The 14,946-nt window shown below is 29.7% G+C and overlaps 1 protein-coding gene across 1 annotated transcript; it reads left to right on the top strand.

Moving 5' to 3' along the window:
* The first annotated feature begins 227 nt into the window (after nt 1-227).
* Nucleotides 228-13,521, top strand: LOC139098878 (uncharacterized). The gene is made up of 15 exons (XM_070651243.1): nt 228-323; nt 665-807; nt 4,877-5,013; nt 5,133-5,259; nt 5,321-5,389; nt 5,452-5,577; nt 5,636-5,657; nt 5,724-6,021; nt 6,081-6,266; nt 6,331-6,506; nt 6,563-6,655; nt 6,718-6,841; nt 7,043-7,432; nt 7,497-8,203; nt 8,264-13,521. The coding sequence occupies exons 3-15, from the start codon at nt 4,894-4,896 to the stop codon at nt 12,618-12,620; spliced, it is 6,795 nt and encodes a 2,264-aa protein (XP_070507344.1). The 5' UTR covers nt 228-323; nt 665-807; nt 4,877-4,893; the 3' UTR covers nt 12,621-13,521.
* Nucleotides 13,522-14,946: the final 1,425 nt, after the last annotated feature.

Genomic DNA, 14,946 nt, shown 5'->3' with positions numbered 1-14,946 from the left:
ATTTGAATTGAGAATTTCACCACAAAGCGTGCTGGAGAATAGATTAAATTATTGAAATAAGATATTTATATGAATGAATATTAATTGAAATCATCCAAATAAGAAAGAAATGTAGTTTTGTTTGATGAGCGACATTATGGTAAAGTTGCCCATTCCTCTCATTTTTTTCTTCATTGCTCAGAGTTTTTCTTTACTTTTTTTAATGCATGCCAGTTCAATATGAAACACGGCGTGGAAACAAATTCAGTTTTTGTTCAGCGCTTGTTCGGTTAAGTCATAAAATAATAAAAGAAGGCAAAATCTGAGGAATCAAAAAGAGAGTGGTACATATACAAAAAAAAAAAAAAAAAATTGCAAAAAGTTCATTGTCTCTTAATTGAGAGTATAAGTAAAATTTATTATATAATATTTGTCTCTATATGACATAAAATCAATCATATTCTGAATACATTTATTAAAGAAATTTATTCTCAAATAATAATATTTACATCCGGTAGCTTATAACGGAAAAAATTATAAGCTTAAATTGGTTGCCAACAAGGAATACTTAATGAGTCAATGAGCATAAAGTGCTATAAATATCTATGTTTTATCAAGTTTCATATTGCACATGGAGAAAATTTTATTAAAATTTCTTTTTTGCATCTCGTTTTTTTTTTCTTAGAAATTAAAATCTCATCAATTACTGTTTTTAAAGTTTTAAGCAACAAAAGTTGTGAGTGTGTATAGAAGTTTAACAAAATTAAAGTAACTAAGAAACAAAAATTCAATTTAATAAGGCGACTATTTCAATTCATGAGCAAAGTGGTGAGTATATAATTTTAAGCTTATAGTATCCGTCTTATTCTGGCATTGCAGTCTTTCTTTTTCTCGAAAATCGGTCTGCAGTACACGAAGCAGTTTTTCAATGAAACGAAAAAAAGTGAATTGCTCAAGTAGTAAAATTATATCAAGTATATGTTTTTCTTAAGGTCATCAATTCACGTTCACTATATATTTTAATCCCGATATAAATAGAACACTTTCATCATCGATAAATTTCTATTTCATTAGTCCAGTTTTTTTTTTTTTATTTCCTCATCATCTTTTAGACATTCCATTTCCAATTTTATTTGTTAACAGCTCCGATGAGGAAATTGCTAATTTATATGTACAAAAAAATTGATGATTTTGTTCATAAGATGATGAATGCTTTTTTCTCATGAATTTTCTTATTCTTTTGCATTTCGAACTTTTTGTGTCTGTAAAATAATATATACAGTAGCCGTTAAGTATTCAAAGTTGAAATTGACATTTAACTCAAACTAAGTGCACGTAAATGATGTGAAGTTTTTTATTACTATTAATATGTCTCTCTGACTTGGAACATTATATCTATCTATCATTACTTTGTCGAATTGGCAGTATAAAAACAACTTCAGACGAAAAAAATGAGTCGAAATGCCATTTTTTGAATTACATAATATCGCCAACATCAACAGAGACCACAGCACGTTTAAATAAAATCAAAAACAAAAATCAAACCTGATGATTCAATATAAAAAATTCCTCAATGTGCTTAAAATTTCATCTCCATATTTTTTGTATACTAAATGAAACGTGAATATGAAAAATATAGCATATATTTTTTTTTGTTAAATCACAATTGTTCTTCATTTTCTTCTATTCATAATGCTTGTTAGTCGGGAAATTATAAAAAGTACGTTAATGCGGAAAAAGACCCAAAAAATCAATCGAGTGCAAAATATTTCCTATGTTAGGTTATAGAAATATATTATTTTATTGATAGAAAGTGTGTTGCAAAATGTATTTTTTTTTCTTTCATAAGACTCTTTCTCTGTGCACAATCGCATGTGCTCAGTAGGTAAATGTTTGCTAAAATATATTTATTTGAATTGGAAAATTTTTAAATTATTTATAGACAGCATACATATGTACATGATTAATAATATAATTAAAAGCTATTGATGTTAGTGATGAAGACTCACTATTTTTGACTCAGATATTCGTCCACTTTGATGAAAGAAGAAAAGAAAACGCGTATTGAAAATAAAAGTGAAATGTAATCGCGCAGGTAATCTTATATATACAATGTCTACAACAACGACAAAGGCGAGAGGTGTAATTTCTTTTTGACATTACATAAAAAAAGCACATTTTGTTATTTCTCACTTTAATTAAATATTAAACAATCCTATATTTTTCCTATTTACTAATTAATTGAAATGTCATAACGTTTGTTGAAAAAAATCATTAAATCTGTAAACAATTAGAAATAAAAAAGCAGCATTAAAAAGCAAAATAGTAGCTTTGATGATTCATGAAATATTTTTAGAATTGTAGGAGGAGGTGTGACCATGAAAATTTAATAGAAATTCCAATACATGGAATTAAACCAAAAATGATGATGAAACATTTTTTATGGATCTGCCTGCTTAAGGAATAAACAGCTTCACATAAATCGTGAAAAAATCTCATCTCATGGTTTTAAAATTTTGCATTAATTTCGAAACAAATTTGATATTTGACATTAGCGGATTTTTTTTATAATTTCATTTGATTCTTTACTTCTGTTCGAGAATAAAATTGCTTTAAAAATATTCAACATTATCAAAACCTGCGTGATCTTAGAAATTTGCATTTTTATTGGAAGCTGGTCATAAAATATTCGAAAATTCCTGAAGCAACTGATTAGTTCATAAAAATAGAAGAAAAATAACGACCTTGACTATGTTGTGGCTGATTAATGTTACGATGATAGAAAGAAAAAGTGAGTGAGTAAGAGCGAGAGAGAGGGAGAGACGAGACGAAAAAAAAAACAAAACTGACTTTTGACTTTTTCGTTTACCTCTATGATACACTTACCTACATATTTCTTATTCTTTTTCACACACATGCGGCAAATGTGTTGCCAATAAATATAAAAAAATACATAAAATGTTGAATATTTTATATGTATCATACTAGACTAGTATGCTGATGAGGTTGAGAAATTATATAATCGTCACCTGAAACAGCATTCCTTTACCAGTATAGCTATTGATACTTACATATTAAATATATATATATATATATATATATATATATATATATATATATATATATATATATATATAGCTATGACTGACCCAAAATCTTCAGCTAGCTGTTAAATCATCTGCTAAATTTTTGGTTATATGACCGTGATTTTAACACCTTGAGAGTAGCACACGACAAAGAGACATCACATTTAGATGACGCAGAAACAATAACTTAAAAGATGAATGAAAAATTTAAAATAAAACTCAAAGTCGTTAAAAACAATGGACCAATTTACAGTCCTGAGATTTTTTTAATTATTCTTAATATGCTGTTACAATTTATTACTAGGTACTTGAATAGACTTCTCTTTTAAAACATCTTTTCATCTAAAACTCATTGTACTTATTTTTCACATACAGTCTTGACATTTTTAACCATTAGTTTATTATTAATGAACGGTGCAATTGACATCGTGCAGTACTTACTTCCTCATATTTAGCAGACATTGTTGTTTTAATTATGAAATCTGTTGTTCTAATAATAAATTCTATATATAAATTTCTATTAATTACTGTACTCAAAGTACTTTTAGTATTAAAATTGGCAATAAAGTGATAAATTTTAGTTTCAAACATTTAACCTTTATGTTCGTGTATTGTGGCATTTTCATGCTCCCAAGAAATTCATAACATTCTTTTCTCATGAATGTAGCTTTAAATAACAAAGTTTATTTGTCATGAATTTCATAAATCAAATTTCATCTGGTTTCGTTACATTATACGCTATTGTACAGTTTGAAGCCTTAAATCTGGAAAAATCTTGCAAGAGTTAAATCAAAAATGTTAGTCATTCAATAAAGTTAAGAAGAATGAATATACTGAAATGCTTTAAAATTTGCATTATATACATTTAAAATCTAAACACTTGATGGTTGAGTCATTTCTTAAATACCTCCTTGACAAACATTTTCTGTATAGCATTCTACTGGTCTTAAAAAACAAGCGTTTCGGAAATTCCTGAATAGAAATAAATTTTTTTATCCAAGTCTGTTAATAGAAATTCGGTGATTCATAAGATTATGACAATACATTTGAATATAATCCTTCCAATTTAATTATATAATTATATTCTTATTTAATAACACTTTGCGTACGAATCAACATGTTGAAAAGCTATGTATGCATCCAAATTACCGAGTCAAAACTGAAAAATAAACATATAAATCCTAATATCTCCATTTAATCAAAGAGCAGCACATAAAAATACCCAAATGATTGTCAAAAATATTGTTTGTTTTTATTACAACTTTAAGTTTGCATATTATTAGCAAGTATAAGCATGACAAGAAAGCGTCTTTGTATTGGGACCATAAATGAATGACGAAGAGTAGCTAAAAAGAGAGAAATTTTTAGGTCAATTGAGTTATGCAATCTTAAAATTGATTACGCATATGTATAAGCTCTCGTATAATATTAATTTTTACTTTTAAAAGGAAGAAATGAGTATTTCATTAGTCTGTATTATTACAATTCACTTTGATTTTGGAATGTAGTTATTAAATGAATGTAAATTTCCGATAAATTGAACGAAAGAAAGAGAAAGCAATGTTTTTAGTAACTGCATCTATACGCTAACCATTGAGATTAATGAATGTAAACTTTATGGGGAATGTGGAACACGTGTTCATTCATATTTTTTTGACAAAAAAAAGATGAGTAAAATGATGACACAAATTATTTAAAAGTTTACACAACATTAATAAGATTAATATGCATTCACCTTTACATCCATATATTGGTTAATTTTATGTTTTCTTCCTTTTCTTCATCACATATTATTTGTATGCATTATGCAGCATTAATGTAAACAACAATGCAACTCATATCCAACAGCCTTGGAATTTTCGTGCTTCTCGTAAGCTCGTTTATCGATATTTCCATTTCTGAGCCGAGAGTTGTCTGTTATTACACAAATTGGTCTGTCTATAGACCGGTAAGTATCAAATGACCTTAAAGCTAATCAAACAATATTATCTTAGTTATTACATCGATCAAATTGATTAGCTTGATTAAAGTATATTTCAAAAATCGTTTGACAATTATGCATTTTAGGGTACTGCGAAGTTCAATCCACAAAATATAAATCCATATTTATGTACTCATTTGATTTATTCTTTTGGCGGATTTACCAAAGACAACCAATTGAAGCCTTTTGATAAATATCAAGATATTGAGCAAGGTATTTATTTAACAAAATCATCAACAACCGTAAATTAATGATGATTTCATATTTTTCGCAGGTGGTTATGCAAAATTTACAGGTCTTAAAACATACAACAAGGAACTAAAAACGATGCTTGCTATTGGAGGTAATAGTTATAATGTTATGATATTTATTCATTCAAATGTCAACGAATATTTGTACATTTAGGGTGGAATGAAGGAAGCACTAGATTTTCTCCGCTCGTAGCCAGCGCTGATCGTCGTTCACAATTAGTGAAAAATACTATCAAGTTTCTTCGACAAAATAAGTTTGATGGATTGGATTTGGATTGGGGTAATTACAGTTTATTCCATTCTTTAATCATTATTCATTTTTTAAATTTTCTTTTCAGAATATCCTGCTTTTAGAGATGGGTAAGATTTGAAATTTAATTCTTTTTTTAATATTGTTTTAATCCATACATAAATACACAAAAATAGTGGAAAAGCAAAGGATCGTGAAAATTATGCAAAACTTGTTCAAGAATTGCGTGAAGAATTTGATCGAGAACATCAAAAAACAGGCAGACCACGACTATTGCTTACAATGGCAGTACCTGCTGGATTCGAATACATTGACAAGGGTTATGACGTCCCTAAACTAAACAAGTATTTGGATTGGTTTAACTTATTGTCTTATGATTATCACTCAGCCTATGAGCCATCTGTTAATCATCATGCACCATTGTATCCAATTGAAGAGGAAAATGAATACAGCTTCGATAATGACTTAAACATTGTAAGTTATGACCGTAACCATTAATTTAATTTGTTATAATAACTTCAAAATTTAATTAGAATGCAACAATTCATTACTACCTTAAAAATGGAGCCGAACGTGACAAACTTGTTCTTGGAATTCCAACTTATGGACGATCGTATACATTATTCAATCCTGAATCTAATGAAATTGGTGCTCCAGCAGATGGTCCTGGCGAACAAGGTGATGCTACACGAGAAAAAGGTTATCTTGCATATTATGAGGTATGTTGATATTAAAAATTATAGGATTTAGTGTAATTTTTGTGTATATTTTATTGCGCAATAGATTTGTCAAAGTCTCAAAGAAGAAGATTCAGAATGGACAGTAGTTCAACCAAATCCTGATGCTTTAGGTCCCTATGCTTACAGTGAAAATCAATGGGTTGGTTATGATGATGAAGCAATTGTAAGAAAGAAGTCTGAATTTGTTGTTGAACATAAATTGGGTGGAATTATGTTTTGGTAATAAAATTTAAATTTTTTACATGTGAATTTTTGTATAATATTTTGTAAATCAGGTCAATTGATAACGATGATTTTCGTGGATTATGTAATGGAAAACCTTATCCACTCATTGAAGCAGCAAAAGAAGCATATTTAGATGGATTAGAGTATGTGTAAATTTCATTAGTCTTTTTTGAAAATATTTTATTAATTATCTTCTTTTACATAGAAATGGAGTACAAAAGAAAACGCAACTTGATTCAAATAAAAGAAAACAACAAACAACAACTCGAAAACCAGACACAAAGAAAAAACCATTTGGTAAAACAACACCCTCACCCCCAACAACTCCGGTAAATATCTGCTATTATTATGTTATTCACACCAGTTGAAAATTGGGTCACTATATTGTTTTGGTCAATCAGTGAAAATACCGTTTTTAATTTGATTAAGGAATCCAATTTGAATAATGCAATCTCAATGTATAGTGTGAATATTTCATTGAAGCATACTTACTTATATTATTAAATTATTAATTTTAAACGTGTTTTCAGAGCTCTGGAAGTGATTTTAAATGCGAAGATGAAGGTTTCTACTCTCATCCTTCAGATTGTACAAAATATTTCTGGTGTTTGGAAGCTCCTGGTCTTGGAATTGTTGCTCATCATTTTTCATGTCCATCTGGATTAGTTTTTAACAAAGCTGCTGATTCTTGTGATTATGCTCGTAATGTGTATTGTGAGAAGAAAACACCTAAATCAACTACAACAACTGAAGCATTCACATATCCAACAACAACGGAGAAAATTTCATATAGCAAATTAACTACTACAGTTTATAAAAATCCAATTAGAACAACTCAAAGAACCACAACAACAACAACAACATCTACAACACCACGAATTGAGATTGAATCATCTGATCTTGAACAAGAAGATCCAAAAGTAATTAAATTATATAAATTTAAATTTGATTTTTTTAAAAAAAATATATATTTTCTTTAAATAGGTTATTAAGGAGTTGATTGAACTTATTAAAAAAGCTGGTGGTATAGAGGAATTAGAAAAGCAAATTAATAATCAAGAGGATTCTTCCAATGTAAAATCTGATTCTAAAGTGACAACACCTACGTCTATTAATAAATCGCTTGTTGATAAGATCAGAAATCGAGCTTCATTATTTAAGCCTCGACCACCATTATTTAACGGAGCCTCACAACCAGAACGTCCGACAGAGCAAAAAACGTCTACAGAAAAAACATCAAATAGTGATGAAAAGGAACAGGTTATTCCCAAAAAATATAATACTATCAATAGATTCAGTAGACCAGAAGGACAAAATTCAGGCATTGATAAAATTCCTGAGTCCGATGCTGTTTTAATTGAAAAACCCCAATATACATCTATTTTGCGTCGTAAACCAGCAAAACCAGAAGTAATAGTGGAAAATGATTATAACAATGATTCAGATCGAACTTCAGAGGAAGTATCAACAAAAACAGTTGTAAATGAATCGGAAGTATCCAAGAAGTATACAAGCATTAGTCGACCTAGAAGACCACAGGAACCAGTTATTGAAGAATCTGATAGTGACGACGAAGAAGTTGATGAAGAGATTAATACAACTGTAAAAACTACTGCATCCACTTTCAGATCTACAAATAAGTATGTAAATTTAAGTAGAAGACGATCGACAACACCAGCTCCTCAAGAAAAGTACATAAACTTAATAATAAACTGTTGTTTCTATTTATTTAATCAAATTTATTATTTCAGGGTTGAAATATCAGAAGAAGTAACAACTCCAACACCAGTAGTAAGGACATCACAGCCATTGCGAAGGAGAACTACAACAGTAGAGACGAAGCCAACAGAAAAAACGGTATTAAAAATTGATACTAACAGTGAAATTCAAATACCAAGAAAAACCCTTGATATCACATTATCCAAAAACACTGCCACAGATATTGAAAGGGATACATTAATTTCTAATAAACACATACATGATGATGATGATATTAATCATATAGCTCTTCCTACTGAATCAATAACAGAAAACATATCACCTCCAGACAGCGTAACCAATACACAATTCTTTAATACTTTTTCCCCACAATTTAATGCAAATGAAGATAAGGTAAACGATGTACTTAATGAATTTATTGATGGTACTACAGAAATTTCTGAAATTGATTTAACTACTATTAGCAATGAAAATATTGTTGATAATAATGATAATGGCTTATCTGAGCAAAACAATGATCGTTTTATTAGTAAAAATGATAATACAGTTCCAAGACCTTTTACGCGTTCCAAATTATTCCAAAAAACTACGTCTCGTTCTTTCTCTAGAAATACAATATCTCGTTCAAATAGTAATAATTTAAGCGATAATGTTTATGAAGAGCAATCAACAAAAACCGTTCGACGTCGACCAACAACTACCCGTACTTTTACTACCACCACTCAGACTAATGACGAAGATGTCATATCAAATCCACGTCCAACATATTCTTATAGACCAGGTTATCGAGGAACAGCTCGTTTTAGAGTTGCTACCACTCGTTCAGGAGAGTATTATCATGATGCACTGGATAGCAAAGTTCAACTTGTAGATGATAATCGATTAAGGTCTCTTAATATCGATAGAGTGAATAAAAGACCGCCTATTTCCACAACAACAACAGAACGAATTGTAGAAGAAGAAAGAACAACACGTCGTCGACCAACAGTAACTAGAAGCCGTATTACATCTACGACCGCATCCGATGATAACGAGGAAACTACAACTGAGTCAAGAATATTAGAAGCTAAAAATCGATTCAGTTTAGATGCTAACGAACGACCTGATCGAATTAGATTTGAGTTATCTGCTGGAGGAAAAATTAATTTTCCAGAACCTGCTCGTAAATATTCACAGAATGAAAATAATGCAAAAGTTAAAGTTATAACAGGCCCATTGAATAAATCGCCTATTGAATTTTCAGCTCGAGAGCTGAAAAAAGGACACGTAGAAGAAATTCCTATTCAGACATCACCGGAAGCTGTTACAATTCAGAATTTTTCTAATAAATTAGATCTTAATGAAATTCCTTTGAACAAATCTGATATTGAAAGTTTTGTGTCTGATTCAGATTTAAGGACGGATAGTTCGATTATTGAAGAAACTACCTTCTTCAGAAAAAGATTCCGTCCAAGTAAAATTGGAATTAAAAAGCAAATTAAAGAAGAATCAAGCAGTATTGAAATTAACGAAGAAATTGAGTCTACAACCAAAAAAACAAATTTTATTGGAAACCGATTGTCGTTGAAAGTTAAAGGTAGACCAAAATTAACTGAAACATCAACAGAAGGAATTCAAGAAACTGGAAATCAAGCAACAGGAATCCAAAGAAAATCACAGTTTAATATAAATCAGCAGAGAAACAAATTCTTAAGTAGAACTACTACTCAACGACAAGAAATTAATTCAACTACAGCTAGATATTTAACAAAGATAAAAGTAAGCGATTTACCATTAAGAACTAATTTCAACATAGAGGATAATGAAAAATCAGAAACACAAGATGCACCTGAAGAAAGTACTTTAAGATCATATTTGGAATCCTCCCAGGAAGATACTACAATTGATTTTGACGTTTTAGATATGATAACTGAAAAACCATCAGAGAATGAGTATGAAAATGAAATTACAACTTTACAAAATTTAGATTATGAAGCATCAGAAGGTTTTGTCCCAGAACCAACATTACGAACAGTGCCTAAATCTAGAAAGTTAGCCATTCGTAAACGACCAGTAAAAAAGATTGATTTTCTTGCTCCACGACAAACTATTACAGAACCAGCTAAAGATTATAAAAGTACTCCAGAAGTTGAAAGTACTTCTAGTCTAAGTGTAAACAGTGAAAATGATGATTATGAATCAGAAAATGAGACTTCAAGCATAAAAGAAGTTTTAGAAACAACTTCCAAAAAACCCACTCGTAGAATACTCCTTACTAGAAAGCGTATAACTGAAAGTAGTCCTTCAACTTTAGACACAAATGAACAGGAAAGTACTTCTAGTCTAAGCGTAAATAGTGAAAATGAAGATTATGAATCAGAAGTTGAGACTGCAAGCATAAAAGAAGTTTTAGAAACAACTTCTAAAAAACCCACACGTAGAATACTACTTACTAGAAAACGTATAACTGAAACTAGTCCTTCAACTTTAGGCACAAATGAACAGGAAAGTACTTCTAGTGTAAGCGTAAATAGTGAAAATGAAGATTATGAATCAGAAGTTGAGACTGCAAGCATAAAAGAAGTTTTAGAAACAACTTCTAAAAAACCCACTCGTAGAATACAACTTACTAGAAAACGTATAACTGAAACTAGTCCTTCAACTTTAGACACAAATGAACAGGAAAAAGAAGAAATTGAGAGACAAAGCACAACGCCTAAAACAACCAGAAAACGCATTTTAACTATTAGAACAAAAACTGGAGTAATTCAGTCTCCGGTTGATGTTGGAATATTTGAAACAACAGAGTCTGCAACGGAAGCTATTGTAGAAGAAAAGCCAAAAATTGACGATACAGATGTCATTCGTAAAAGAATAAAAGTATACCGTTCGAGAGCAACAACTACAGAGACTGTGACAGAAGGTAGCAGTACACACAAACCGATTGTTACTCGTACGAGAGTCTTTAAACGACCGGTAATTAAGGAAGCAGAAGAAATTATTGACGTGAAAGATGAAACTTCTGAAAAACCGCGATATACACAAGGAAGAAAAGTCATCAAAGTCACACGTAGACCAATAAAAGAAGTATCTACAACCGAAGAAGATCAGAGAGAGGAACAATCGATTGAAAGCTCAACAATTGCGCCTCAAAAACCTTTAATCAAAAAAGTTTTACGAACAAAGACTCCGAGAGTTATTGTTGATAAACCTATTGAAGATGATCAATTAGTTGTTAAAACTGATGAAGATATTCAACAAATTGATCAAATTGAAGATAAAGTTGAAGAAAGTATTCCAATTGAAAATCAATCAACATCATCAGAAGAACCATCAAGCCCAATTATTAAGTACCCTACTCGTCCGGCTGGAAGAGTCAGTGTGACCGTTAGAAAAAGGCCATCATTTATTCAGGGATCCCGGACAACAACAATTCATCCAGCGTCTACAAGATTCACTAAAGAAGGAGAAATAAATGTTGCACCAACACGTTCAAAAATAGGAGGAAGAAAAATATATAGACCCGGTTCTAGAAATCCTGAAATCGGAGGAGAAGAAAATGATGCGGAAATTAAGCCTTCATTTGGAAAAGGAACCAAAAAGTTTTTCACAAAACCTAATCGAAAAACAACAACATCAACAACAACAACAATTTTACCAAACATTACACCACATAATATTGACATAGAAACTGAAACAAGTGATGGCGTAATTGACACAACTGATATACCAGAAATTAACATTAATAATGATATTTTACAGAATGGCAAACCACGATTCACCCTAAGTCGATTCACCACCTCAACCACTTCTAAACCTACAACACTTCATCATGTTTTTGCTATTGATATCGAAGAGGATGACATGAATAAATTGAAAAACGCAAATATTCCTGAAAATCAAGCAGATGAGGTCATAAAGAAGTTACAGAAATTAATTGAAATTAACAGAATTGTAGAAGTTTACTCAAAGGAAGAGAAATTGAAACTTTTAAAGAATAAGAAACTTAAAAGCATTAAAGCTGGTGAACTAACGTTAGAACGTCCACCTGCTTTGGATAAATTTGGTGAAATTACTCGACAAGTTATTATTAAATTATCAGTAAAGCCAAACACGACCGTTTCAACAGAAAATCCAAATGATAATAGATCACCAAAAAATATTATGTTCTCTGAAACAGTTTTTGGAAAAGCAGAAACATCAACTATAAGTTTAGAAGGATTGTTTGATCGTGAGAAAAAGGAACTTGAGCATAGCAAAGAAGAAATATCAACTGAGCCTAGTAAAAATACAATTGATATTGTAGAACTAGAAGAAGCTATTCGTAATGAAGTTCAAGAAAAAATCTACAAAACTGATGAAACTACAACTGAATCTTTAGAACCAACGACAATAGTAAATGATGACTGAATACCAAATAATTAATTTGTGCGATGTAATGGTTTCGAAAATACCTATTACAAAAAAATAATCTAAGTAATTTAAAAATCAAGAAAAAGCCGGATTGGTGCATTTCTGTTGGTGCTTATCAGTTATAGGAAATTATTTCCTTTAAGCATCGATTTATATTTTAAGATTATCTTTTCACCACTTAGTGCTTGTTCTTATTTTTTTTTTTTATTAACTTTTAATCTGACAAATTTCTTTTTGTCTTTGAAAGTATTAAGGATTCGTAGTGAGATTAAATACATAGATTTAAAATTATTTAGAAAAGAAAATACTCAATATCTACGGAACTCATAATAATTAATTTCTAAAGGTCGTTAAATTTTCAATAGCGAGATGTAAAAATTTTGAAATTACATTTGGTCAAGTTTTACTGAGATAATGCCATAAATAATTATTAAGTATAAGACTTTATGCTGTAAATATATTAAATTGAACAAAAATTAGATAAAAGTGTAATGAATACGAATGTACTAATTACACTCCGTGAACCTCTTTTGCCTTGTAAATAAGATTAAATTCTTCTTTATTTTATTACTAACTTTTTGATTGTTATATAAAACTTTTAAGATATCAACAAGTCATATATGCCATAAATGTTAAGAAATTTAAAATTATTAAAATATTTAAAAAAAAAACGAGATTTTAAAGAAGTTTTTAATGACTAATTGAGCTCGTTTTTAGCTTTCCTGCATGTATAAAGCTTTTCAAAAATAATAGCTTATACTCTATAAAATTTAATTCTGATAGGGCACATGTATGTGTTATTACATAATTGCTTTATGAATTGTAGAAAAAAGAACACATTATTTGGTAAAAGGTACAAAATAAAGTTGTTAATACACATGCCTTCACTTCAAAACAATTTTTGCTTCTAATTTTATGTTTGTTCTACATCCTCAAAGCACTTTTTTTCTACTATATTCTCACAAACTATTGATAAAATTTTCAGATTATTTTCTAATTATAAGAATGCTTTTATTTATGTATGCATGTTTTTTTTGTTTTATTGTTCGCACTTTATGTTTTATACAATTGTCATTTGCACTGAGTAGAAATTGCACAAACAGTTTGTCTGTAAATATTTTATTAAAGGATATCGTGCTTTTAAAGTATATTGGGTATATTGTTGAGTTTAAAAAAGAATTAATTCAAATAATTAAAATGTAGGCGGTTCAAGCAAACAAATTCCAGTCAAGCAAAAGAAATCAATTGAGATCTCCAGCGAGAAACCGCACATCTCTAGTTACGAAAAAATTTACTAAAATCACGACAGAAGTGACGACACCAATTACTACAACATCAATAAAGACAACAACAACAACAACTACATTAAGGCCTCGTACTACAAGGGTGGTAAGGAAAAGAGTGTCGTCAGTAAATAGACGAATTTTAACTACAGCAGAGTATGTTCCTACAACATTAGCTCCATTCACAACGGAATCAACAACACCAATAACAACACCTATAACAACAACAAAACTAGATTTAATAAAATCTTCCGATAATGATGACTTTGATGAAGATATTGCAAGTGTCTTACCTGCTTTGACTTCAGTGAGACCAAGAAAAACGCAGACGACTAACAATACAGTGAATATTGATCATCAAATTGATTCACTTGCAATTAATCAGATAGAATCAACATCTATAAATGAAAACTCACCAAATTCATTCGATAAAATTCTTGAGCATCAATATAAAATTAAAGGACTTGATAAAGATTATGAAGATGAAAAAAATGAAGAAGATGAAAAATTAATTGGTGTATTAGGATCTCAAGTAAGAGATCTCAAATTTAAAACTTAATTTATTTTAGATAAAAAATATTTTCCTTTCTATTATTTTAAGGTTAAAGTAGTTTTACATTCTGTAAGTGCTGATATGGAAAAGACGAAAATTGAGTGTCTAGAACTAGGAAATTATCCACATCCATTATCATGTGATATGTATATATCATGTGCAAAAGTTCGAGGATTTCTTGAAGGATTTATTTTCTCGTGTGGCGATCGAATGTCATTTGACCCAATAAGTGGTGTGTGCGATTGGAGTGTAAAAATAGGATGTACACGAAATAATGTAAAGCTTTTGACAAGCTAAAATGTATATTCATATCTTGTTACAATTTTTTATTTTATTTTATTGAGGCTTCTATTTCTAGAAGTTCAATCGAAGCCATGTACTCAATAAACTGAACTTTGTAAATAAATTTAATTTGTTAATCATATATTAAAAATGAAATAAAATGTTAACATATTTAAAAAGTCTAACTTAATAAATAAATGAAAAA

Source organism: Chironomus tepperi, unplaced genomic scaffold, assembly GCF_022539635.2.
Source record: "Chironomus tepperi strain 1889 unplaced genomic scaffold, CSIRO-AGI_Ctep_v1 contig_454, whole genome shotgun sequence".
In the NCBI taxonomy this organism is placed as follows: domain Eukaryota; kingdom Metazoa; phylum Arthropoda; class Insecta; order Diptera; family Chironomidae; genus Chironomus; species Chironomus tepperi.
This window is presented reverse-complemented; position numbering and strand designations above follow the sequence as displayed.

What these genes read in the sequence shown, in the direction of transcription:
- LOC139098878 (XM_070651243.1), top strand. Translation starts at nt 4,894, where the DNA reads ATGCAACTCATATCCAACAGCCTTGGAATTTTCGTGCTTCTCGTAAGC. An exon ending in ATATCAAGATATTGAGCAAG is followed by an intron (nt 5,260 to 5,320) that starts GTATTTATTTAA and finishes TATTTTTCGCAG; the next exon opens with GTGGTTATGCAAAATTTACA. An exon ending in TTGAACAAGAAGATCCAAAA is followed by an intron (nt 7,433 to 7,496) that starts GTAATTAAATTA and finishes TTCTTTAAATAG; the next exon opens with GTTATTAAGGAGTTGATTGA.